This window comes from Mesitornis unicolor, unplaced genomic scaffold (genome assembly GCF_000695765.1).
Source record: "Mesitornis unicolor isolate BGI_N332 unplaced genomic scaffold, ASM69576v1 scaffold38600, whole genome shotgun sequence".
In the NCBI taxonomy this organism is placed as follows: Eukaryota; Metazoa; Chordata; class Aves; order Mesitornithiformes; family Mesitornithidae; genus Mesitornis; species Mesitornis unicolor.
The window spans coordinates 1-11,449 of NW_010160977.1; the positions used below are offsets into that span (position 1 = coordinate 1).

Consider the following 11,449-nt stretch of genomic DNA (forward strand, 5'->3'; position numbering starts at 1 on the left):
GGCTGGCACCCCGGGAAAATAGTTTTCGCGGGTCGGTACTCACCAGTTTTTAAGATGCTTTTTTCTGTGGCCCAGTGGGTGCCAAGGTTTGGCACCGCAGCGTTGGGTGTCCACGTTGGTTGGGTTTCTCCAGCCCCGAGGATTCAAACCGCTGCTTCTTGCAGTCCTCCAGCAATTGACTGACCTTTCCCTCAGACCACAGAGCCCTGCAGCTGAAGAACAATTACTACATTTCCTTTAAATTCTGAACTACTTAGTAATAACTCTCCATATGATATCACCTACCTAATGTGCTACGTATCTACTTACCTCTTACATTCTGTGTTTCCTGGAATCCGAGAGCCACGTGCTGCCATAATGTAACTGTTGGCCGCCATTAGGGTATAATTGGCAAGTTTTAAAGGGGAATTTTCAATAATTTTTCATCAACTGAAGAATATTTTTGTATCCCCATTTCAGTAAAATCCTTGGGACACATCAGAACAAAGATTTCTTCTGCAAAGTTTGAATACAAAAGCACGGTTTTGCTCTCTTTGAGGGAGGAGACAGGCTGCGTTGCCATTTAAAATGGACATTGTGCATAGCAAAGTGCTTTGAAAGTTGCAAAAGTTTAAAGAATATTTGGTTTAGGCAGCTTTACACCAGTGTAGTTTTCAACAGAAAGGAATTACGGAGACAGGACTAGTGAATGTATGGAATGATTACGTAAGAAGGAGTCTTCAGGCAGGAAAAGATGGGTGTCCGAGCGGCACAGAGCACGGAACGGTCGCGCCTCGCGTCTTCTAATGCAGGAACAAGCATCAGATGGAGTGAGGTGTGGTGGGCTCAGAATAAAAGCCCTCGTGTTCTCACGCTACGTAATTAACTGAGGAGCTCTTTGCCACAGAACATTATGGGAGCCAAATTTAGGAGTTAATTTGGTGGAAGAAAGCTCAGAAAATTCGTTTGGTGCTTTCTGGTGTGACTGCAGGTTGCTACTTCTCAAATTGTCCTGTCAGCTCTGCAGGAAATGAAGGCGCAAGAGCTGATGCAGACACAACAGAAACAAAACACAGATACAAAAAGAGAATAAGAAAGGAGTTAGAGCATTTGTCCTTTTTTGCATATCCACTGAAGCTTTTAATATCTGTAGGGATGTTAAAGCCCACTTGTCTCACTTCAAAGAGGGAATAATAAATAACAAAGTTGGATGTTTTGTTAATATTACGAATTCTCCTTGCTTTAGTTAATTCAGTCCAAGGCTATGTTTGCAGTGGGGCCTGATTTCTCTGTAAAGTTGGTCACCATTGCAAGAGATTTCCACTTTCAGTCTAGGAAGGCTTCTGTCTAACCAAAAGTGGTTTTGCTATTTTTTAAAAAAAGGAGACATACTCTCTTGAAAATCAGTTTTCCCTGAGCCTATCAGCTATTCAGATTGTAGTCTGGCAGTCTTGTCTTCTTGGCCGTTAACCTCTGTAAAGTGTAATGCGGAAAGAACAGAGAATATACAAAATCAAGGTGCTCTCTGTACCTTTTAAGTATGAGCTTGCAAGATCATTTTGTCCTGTTTATGTTACAGAATAAAGATAGGAAAATCAGACAAGTTTACTGTTTTCGCTGGCTGTTCCATTTACCCATTGCCGTGACTGTCATAGCAGTTATTTTTGGTTCTCCCTTTTACTATGGAAGCAGTTGGTACAATTGGCAAAGAGACGTAGGGTTAGCAGGCTTTTTTTGTTTGCTTGCTTCCAAAAAAAACCAAACCCACCAAACAAAACACCAACACAGCTCTAATTATAATTAAACTAGTAATAAGTCATAAGAAGAGCCTGGCTCTACCTTCCCTATAACCTGCCACCAAGAAATTAGGTCCCCTACATCGGTTGGTTTGAAGAGTCAGCTTGTCAGGGTGCTGACTCATCTCATTTGAACTGTACCTTTATCTTGAAAGGTTGGACTGCATGATCCTTGTGGTCCCTTCCAACCTGGGATTCTGTGACTCTGTGGAATTAATGGCAGCAAAAAGGTTTCCCCCTTTCCCTTCCCTTTTAAGACTGAACAAACCCCGCTCTTTTGGTCTCTCCTTGTCTTCCGTCTGCTCCAACTTTGTCATTATCTTGGTGGCCCTTGACTGGAATTGCTTGAGGATGTCAATATAATGTACTGGGGAGCTCAACACTACTGGTCTCATTCTGTGGCTGGATAATACTTCTCCAAAGTCAACCATTACAAATAGAAAATAACTAGCATGGTTGCTAAAAATTAACGCATTTTTTTATTATGGCTTGTCATTGCTGAAGAACATAGTTGACATAAGCTCTTGAAAACTTCGAATAACCCCTAAATCCAAATACAGGATTTCCTGTCCGTTGTTTTTGGACACTGGATTTCCACATGGAATTTTGTGTATACCATTGGCCCCATATCTGCGATAGGGGGCTAGGACAAAACAACCAACCATTTCAAGCCAAAGTGATTTTTAAAAAAATTGTTAGTAAAGGATAATTCCAGATCCAGTGCTATGGCCATATTTATTGCTCCCTTCCTGTTGTTAAAATGGAATTGTGTAAAGCTTCTGAACAGTGTTAAAAAAAAAATTGAGAGAGTGCTTCCTGCACATCCTGTGGAGATGCTGGTAATGCAGGAGCGTGATTTGGCAAGACAAGGCAGTCTTCATTTGAAATTCTTAGCATGTGAAACATACATCAAGCATGCCTTAGGAGTGTAAAATGTTTCCTCCGTGGGAAAATCTAGATTAAAGGAAGCAATTCTTTTATTCTGGGAAAGCTTTGATACCAAGTTCATTGACTTAAGCGCACACAGTAGTGCTGTGTAGATCCCCATCCAGATGTGCTTGGCCCCGTGGGGGCACGGCCTCCACAAAGGTACCAGCTTGTTCTGACTGCCGTGTCTTCTCTGCAGATGTCTCTCCAGTTGTGGCAGGCCTCATTGGTGCTACCGTCCTTGTGGTTTCTGTCTCAGTAACAGTTTTTGTGTGGACATGCTGTCACCAGCAAGCAGAAAAGAAGCACAAAACCCCGCCCTATAAATTCATTCACATGTTGAAAGGCATCAGTATCTATCCGGAGACCTTGAGTAACAAGAAGAAAATTAATCGAATCCGGAGAGACAAGAATGGCACTCCTAAGGAGGGCGGAAGGGGAAACCTCTTGGTGGATGCTGCTGAATCTGGTTTAATAAGCTCTGATAAGGCTCCAGATGGGCCAAGTGCAGCCCCCTGCGTTGACCAGCTCCCAATAAAAGAAGATTACGGAGATGAACTAAGTCCAGATCAAAGCCTCACTCCAGGAGGAAGTAAAACCTCCTCCCCATCTTCTCCAGGGGAAGACATCATGTTGGGTGAACTGACTTTCTCAGTGGACTACAACTTCCCTAAAAAAGCACTGGTAGTTACTATTCAGGAGGCTCACGGGCTGCCAGTGATGGATGAACACACTCAGAGCTCTGACCCTTATATCAAAATGACAATTCTTCCGGATAAAAGGCATCGAGTGAAGACTCGCGTGCTTCGCAAGACGCTGGACCCAGTCTTTGATGAAACCTTCACCTTCTATGGGATCCCATACAGCCAGCTCCAGGATTTGGTGCTTCACTTCCTCGTGTTGAGCTTCGATCGCTTTTCTCGAGATGATGTTATTGGTGAGGTCATGGTGCCCCTTGCAGGGGTGGATCCAAGCACTGGAAAGGTTCAGCTGACCAGGGAGATCCTCAAAAGGAACATACAAGTAAGTTGCTTAACGTAGCATGACACAAGACCCCTTGCATTGCATTTGGTCCCAGCTCTTTTGATCTGGGAGCCTCTGTGGTCTGATAAGCAGAAATACTGCAAATCCTTCTCACAGATACGTGTTACTAGTATTATGAGACTGTGCTCTTTCAGTTAAGCAGTTCTCTGATGAGTGGTTATGGTGCTTTGATAAGGCATGGTCGCTATTTAGGCACAGAAGTTATGAATGTTATAACCAGCGATGCCAAGAAAAAAGGCAAAGTCCTCATCTCCAAGTAAAAGGGCTGATGTGGTAACGGGACATTCGTCTGCAAAGACAAACCTCGCTTAGAGAGGGACGTTTGTCTGGCCTGACCATTTTAGACGCCTGTACTTGTCACTAGCTACATCCGAATTGTTGCTGTAAGCCCTAAGTAAGTGGGAATACATCAACATGGTCAGTGCGGCTGACGTAATTCTCTTGTCCTGGAGCAGGCTCTGAATCAGCTCGGATGCATCCCACCCTAGATGGCTGTTGTTTTCTCACCTGAGAACAAAGCGTGTCTAAGATGGTTTTGTCAAATGCAGACATGTAAAATTTAGGTGAAAAGAATCCCACTCCTGGTGTCCGGTGCTGCAACCCGTATAAGGTAGTAAGGCTTACACTGGGGAAAACGTCTTCTGTCCCCAGAAAATACACGGTGCTCAGGTAGGAGGATGAGGAGGTAGTTACGACTTCTATTTTCTTGCTTAGTTTATTTTTGCTACCCATCCTCCAGCTTTAGTAGAAAAAGGCATTTGGGCTCACTTATTTCCTTAACATATTGGAAATTGTTGCTGGGCTCTATAAAACACTTCGTTATGTCCTAGAGCGGCAGTATTTTACTTGAAAAGTAGTTGTTTTTTCTACTCTATGAGGCATTTAACTTTTTTTTTTGAAGTTATTTAAAGGAAACTCAAACCAAAAGAATCCAAAAGCAGAGTTCTGGTAATTTGCTTTCCTTTGGTTCTTGGGATGCTTTATATTGTCATAAAGCAAGTGGCTGGTTTAGGTGCTTTTACTAGTATTCTTTTCAGTGCACTGACTGTGTCTCTGAAGTAACAGATTAAAAATAGAGGAAAAAGGTCATGCTAATTAAAAATAGATTTAATCAAGGATTGAAATGATTTAACATTTATTAGTAATCAAAAATTTATTTACCTTGGAGACAGACATTCTAGGTAAATAGCCTTCGTTCCTTGCATTTGGAAGATTAGTGTGAAACACAGAGGAACTGCTGAAATAAAAAGAAACCACCAAAATTACAAGGAACGTTTTCTGTGTCTAAGTTTACACACACAGTTTTTTCCCACTAAGCTGACTAACAGCAGCTGAAAGAACAGCTTCACCTGTTGGGTGATCACCGGAGCATTCAGTGTGACGTGGTTTGAAGTGAGGAAAGTGCCTTGGTCTGGGGACGCCCGCAGGCCCTTTGCTGAGCCAGGCTGACAGTCCCAGACGCTGCTGGGGGAGGTCTGAGCGCCCACACGGTCACAGGCAGCCGTTGGAGCTGTCGCGATAGCTCTGCTGTCAGTGCCTTACCAGCACCACACAGCTTCAGACCCGTTGCTAAGACTCTTTGCCTTGATAGCAAATAAACTTAATCTAAATTAGTGCCATCTCAATGAAAGTTAATGAACATGATCTGGAAACTAAAACTAAGTATCGTACATTATGTTATTTTTTTTAAAGGATATACAGCAAGTTTAACCGGGGAGATCTGGTTTTGTCTTTTTTTGTCTTCATCCTGTACCTTTGCAGACTAAACCAGTGGTGAACCAGTCAACGTGTACCTAAAGGACTCGAGATGCTTGGCCATCGAAGCTCCACCAAAAGCCAACGAAACTTAAGCTTCTAAAATCCACAGACAGTTCTAGTAGCAGACCTCAAAAGGCAGCCACAGCCACTGCTCTCTCAGAAGGTGCCCACCAGGTTTGCCCTCATGGAAACAGAATTCAAAGGGAGAGGCTGTGGAGATGCTTCCTGCGCTCAGCAGGCGCAGGGTGAACAGCACAGGGGGGTTTGCCTTGTGCCACTCGCTCCTTCTGCCAGAGGCTCTGTCTTCCTGAGACACTTAAAATGGGCTGCATCTGACTTTCCAATGTTTTAGGCATTTAGCTCAGGGGAAGGAAATTCTGGTGGCCTCTGACATTTGTCCCTGTTAATAACACCTTCTTGTCCTAAGTTCTTTCTGGTTCTTTTTCACAGAAATGCATTAGCAGAGGGGAGCTGCAGGTCTCCTTGTCCTACCAGCCTGTGGCGCAGAGAATGACTGTTGTGGTGCTGAAAGCCAGACATTTGCCAAAGATGGATATCACTGGCCTCTCAGGTAGAAGCTATTTTCTCCAGCTCTAAATGTGTAGGAAAAAACCCTCCGAGTTCACTTTCAAGATCTTTTCACTTGGCTTACCTGAAGATTTTCTTTGCATGCTTTTCCTCAAAGCCTTTGTAAGGGCGATGGATCACTGTAAATGATCCATCCCTCACCAGCAGGTGATTATACGAACAACGCCAAGTCCTTCCAGCTTTCTGGCATTATCTGGTTGTTTATGAAGGCAGTATTTTCTAAATTCAGCAGGTCTCCACGTTGCTTTTGGCCAGCCTGCGCAGGCTCTGTGCCTCCATGCTGCTGTCACCCGTCATTGGCCTTCACAGCGTTTTGTCCATGGCCCTACCACTGCTCGGTAGTTTGCCTCAAACCCTGCCCCTGGCAGAGGAGGGTAAAAGAGGACAAGTGTTTAAAAAAGGAGTGACAAACCCAGAACAGAGGAGTAAATTCATGACATTAGAAACAATTCTGGGTTGGGGTTTTGTTGTTCCACTACTTGAAGGTAAGAGCAGAGCAGCTGCTCTGGCTTTCCTATTTTGTGGCCACAGATTCGCAGACTCCTGAATCCCCTTAGCAAGGTTTCCTTAAGGATTAGAGGAAAACGGTTGGAATCCTCTTGAGAGTCAGTAATAGCCCGATAGCAAATTTAGTCCCGTTTTTTGCAGCTTTCTCCTGTACACCTCAGAGAGAACGCGGACTAGGCTTAATTCTCTATTGTAGGCCTTAAATGTTACTCTTTCTGGAAGAAAAAAAACCAAACCAAACCAAACGCTTTTAATGTGTGGTTTCCAACCACAGAATAAGTTTTTCAGTAACTGTTCTACCTACTGATTCTTGCACAGCTAACATAATTTCTTTATGTGATCTTTATGTTATGCATAAGCTCATCATTTCAATTGGATTAAAAAAGGTAAAAATTAGCCCGTGTCAGCTGGGCAAGTGACTTCCAGCTTCAAATCTTGGCATTATGTGGGGGAAAAAGCACTGGGTGCTTGGTATCTTAATTTTAATCCTAAACAAACAAGCATCCACGTAAAGAGTAAGCTCACTGATAAAGTAACAGAGGGAGGCTGATGGAAAAACGAAGGCTTTGTTTTAAACTTTCTTCCTTTTCAGCACATTCCACTATAAATGTTTTCCATCTGCAAACTATTAAAACCATTTTGATGCTTCGTTGGCTATTTCCTGAAATAGGGTAAAAATTACTTCTTGTTATAGACGACAGTGGAAAGTGAGAGCTTTGGCCAGGCAGGCACTGAGCTCACCAAAAGCCGCCCATTTGTTATTTCTAGAATTACCTACTGCAATTTACCTGCGACTTGCTTCCCCCGAGTCTGCAGGCGGTGCTGAAACGCAGAGAATTTGTGCTGCTAACATCAGCCGGTTGCTTTGTAAGGAGAAAGTGCCCCAACAGTGCCCCCCTCCTGGGGGAGCTGGGCCAGTCGCCTCGAGCCCCAGCGCTGGAGCTGGCTCAGGGTCAGCGAGCTGAACCCTGCCGTTGCTGCCAGGAGCATTCCCGGGCTGTGTTATGAGTTTATTTCTCTCTCTTCTCCAGATCCATACGTTAAGGTGAATGTTTATTACGGAAGAAAGCGCATAGCGAAAAAGAAGACTCACGTGAAGAAGTGCACTTTGAATCCTGTCTTCAATGAATCCTTCATTTACGATATCCCCGTCGATCTCCTTCCTGACATCAGCATTGAGTTTCTAGTTATCGATTTCGACCGTACCACAAAAAATGAAGTGGTGGGGCGGCTGATTCTGGGAGCGCACAGCATCACCGCAGGCGGCGTGGAACACTGGAGAGAGGTGTGTGAGAACCCTAGGAAGCCAGTTGCCAAGTGGCACAGCCTGAGCGAGTACTAGCAGAGGTTGCGGCAGCGACAGCCGACTCGTAGAACAGACTTAAACCTTGTTTTAGCTGTAGAACTAAACTTTCGTAAGCAGCAGCAGCTGATTGGTTCTGTAGTGATGTGATTTTGCAGGGCACTAAAATTCTAAAGAGCATTAAATGAAAAAAAAAAAGATACCACAAATATATATAACAGTATAATCACGCTATTGCATGCCTAATACAAACTGAAATTAGTATAACTACCAATATCGAGTTGCAGATTTTAATACAATTATCTGTCACTATGGAAGTTGTGTTTGTGCCGAACTGTCTTTGCTGGTATTCACCACGATTGGCCTGTCTTTATTAGGCTTCTCCCAGAGTTTCTGAATTCTGCTGTTCAACCTCTAGTTTCTTGTTCGTTTGCCTGCCCATTGGTTCTTGCAGTTCTGTTCTTTGCTGGTCTGGGACTACCAACCACATTTCCACGTAAAGGTGGTTTAGAATTCTGCACTATCGCAAAAGGACAATACAGGGGAAAATGGCACTTTCCTTCAGAGAACTAGTAATTCTGTTGTCAGGTACCGAAATGCTGGCTGTTGCGATGTACTTGTGGAGCTGTAACGTCACATCATCAAAGATTTGCATCTGTAATTCAAACACCAGGAAAACGATCATGTTGCTTTTGCCACATGGAAGTTAGCACAGGCATCATCTCACCGTCAGAACTGGGGAAACTCCGCTCTGTTTGATTTTATTTAACCCTGTCTGTGCATAAAGGGCCCAAGAAAAAAACAAAACCTGACGTGTCAGTGGTAAGGAATCTCTTGCTGGTTCTTTTAAACATTAAATGTGAAATTCTACATGATTGATAAGTTCTGTTATAATGGCATAACATATCTGAGCTAGGAAAACATGCTGAGGGATGAGGTTTTAAGTTAAAAACTTACAGAGCTTCCCTTCATTCATACGTGAGTCAGTTTCTGTTACGTATGACCTTGTAACAACCCGAGAGCCAGGTCTGCAGAAAGGAGCACAGGGCAAGGCCTGTCACTCCCAGATGTGTCAGACTCTTCAAGAAGTTCATTTCAGAGTTTCAAGGCAGCTTGAGTTGGTTCTTAAATTGTGAATGACTTCTGGGACTCGGGATACGCTTACCATCACCTCTGAAGTGGACAAATATTCCTTGTGCGGCCTCAGCGTGACCCCGTAGCACTTCAGGCTGTTAACCCTGAATAGTCAGCAGTTCCGAACAGAAGTTCATAAAGTTCCACAAACGCATGTTTGGAAGCGGCTGCGTTAGACCTCACGGCAAACAGCAGCCTGTGAGCTGGTTTTGTCCAGGACAGCATCCTGGCAAGTAACTCGCCTTGGCTTCTTGTTACATTCAAGCCAGGAAAGAGATAAGGATGATAATTGGCAGCAAATGACTGCAAACACCGTTGGTAAACTGAGCGGAAATAGTTACAACAGGCTGTAGAAATTAGAATTATTACTGAACTCTCCAGTGGAAATATGAAGCAGAACTGAGCTTGCAAAGAGGCACGTAGAAGACCGCACATTTTCAGTAAGTGTTTAGTTGCTTCCAGGCAGCCAATCTGTTCTGTGCCCTGTGGAATGTAAATAATGTATTATAATTTTTAAAAAATAAGATCATTTTACTACTTACAGGACTTTACTACTGAATTTTAGAGCCCTGTTGGAAAAATGATCCTTCCAACCTTCATACTAATGAAAGTAGAAGAATTGAGCAAGTCTCACTCGGTTTCCTCTCCAGCTGCCACCCAAAGCAGCAGCTGCTGGGAGGGCTCTTTGTGCCAACAGTCAGCACTTCCTCGGTTGGCAATACCTTGGCCTCCCTTCCTCAGAGATTATTTCTGGAAAGCTGAGTTCTCTCACTCATAGCTGGTTCCTCACCGAAACATCCTTCCAGGCGGTGTCTTTTTAGCAACATAAGTCGCGTTGAAGCTGAAGCTCTCCATGTCTCAGCCTTGTGAGGCAGATGGAAGCGCGGACCTGGTGCATGCTTTCTCGATCCCAATTACGAGGATTTCTGCCCGAGGTCACCGCAGATTTTCTCTCTCTCTTAAATGCTTTCTAGCTCATGCGCTCTGCGTGGCTCACAGCCGCAAAACAGCGAACACGTCCTCCCTTGGAATTGGTGTAGGTCTCTTTCAGTCCTAGTTTTTGCACTACCTAATGGCGTTGCTGAAGTTTAGCAACCTCCACGACTTCTCCTCAGAACATGCTTTCCGACACCGCTCCAAACATCTGAATAGGACGTACTAACAGCAACAAAATGCTCCCTTTTTTTCCCTTTGGTGTGAAAAGCATGCTTCAGCCTAGATGATCTCCTTAAGATTCCTTTAGTTGAAAAGGAAAGATGAACTTCTCGTCAAGGAAACATGCTCAGGGTAAATAGACGTAGGCTATCAGGCAGATTGGAGTAGCTCCAGCACTCTTCTGGAGTAATAGGAAACTAAAGATGTGCAGATATATATTTTTTAAAACGTAAAATAGGCAGTAAGTGACAGCGGACTCACTGTAAAATCTCCCAGGTGTGGTTATCCTTTACCTTGTGTCTTCTATTGTAAAATTAACTTGGACAGTTACAACTTTGTGTGGAAAAAAGAGAAAAAAAAGGCAAAAAACCTAACTCAACGTGTGAAACTGCATAATGCTATAAGCTAATCTACATGATGTAATGCTATCTTGTATGTTGAATTTGTTAACGCACATTGAGCGTGCAAATAAAAATTAAATCACTTTAGCTTCTGACTGTGCCATGTTTGACTGCAGGCAACACGTACGTGACTACACTGAGTATTTTAAGAATTTGTTTCTAAAAATCTCTATTTCCACAGGAAAAGCACACACAAAATAAATCTGAAAGAAATAAAGGAACAGAACAGAATCCTGGCAAATTAAGTACAGCGCTGTTACTTGAGTTTGCAACATAATCTAAACAGCATTATAATTTGGTATCATTTGGCATGAATGGTCATTAGTCAAGTTCAATCTAAGTGACAAAAGCGGACATCAGATGGGTAGATAAAGAAGCGATTTGACTCTCGACATTTGTAGTTTAGAGGCATTACTGGATTCCCAGTCAAAACGGAATTCCCCAGGAGCCATTCTGTCCGCCTTGCTCTGTGCGGGATGCAGCAGTCTCTCCTCATGCTCGGTGCTCTGGCTCCCGTGACTTGTTTTTCCGCAGCTCCCCACCAGCGCTGCACAGAACAAGATTGCTGGGCACACAGCCACATCTTTAGAAAACGCCAAATAGCAGAGAACCTTGAGCTGTGTCTCCCCAGCAACAGAGACTACAGCGAGCACTTTAATGCCATCCCTCACTCTGTCTGATAGCTTCTCGTGTAGCAGAGGACCAATCTCCAGAGGTGTTTTAGGTGTCTCAGGACGTAAAACGTACTTCAAATCTCATCCTCAAGGAACCAGTCAGTTTCAGCCCAGGCTTTACAAAAAGACTGCCTAACGTCCCAGAAAAGGAACGTGGCCAGTACTGCAACACAGTTCTGTGCC

At 43.7% G+C, this 11,449-nt stretch overlaps 1 protein-coding gene across 1 annotated transcript; it reads left to right on the top strand.

Moving 5' to 3' along the window:
- Nucleotides 1–733: 733 nt before the first annotated feature.
- On the top strand, nt 734–8,099 carry SYT11 (synaptotagmin XI). Its single transcript, XM_010191635.1, has 4 exons — nt 734–809; nt 2,902–3,725; nt 5,955–6,075; nt 7,631–8,099. The coding sequence occupies exons 1-4, from the start codon at nt 734–736 to the stop codon at nt 7,939–7,941; spliced, it is 1,332 nt and encodes a 443-aa protein (XP_010189937.1). The 3' UTR covers nt 7,942–8,099.
- The last annotated feature ends 3,350 nt before the right edge of the window (nt 8,100–11,449 follow it).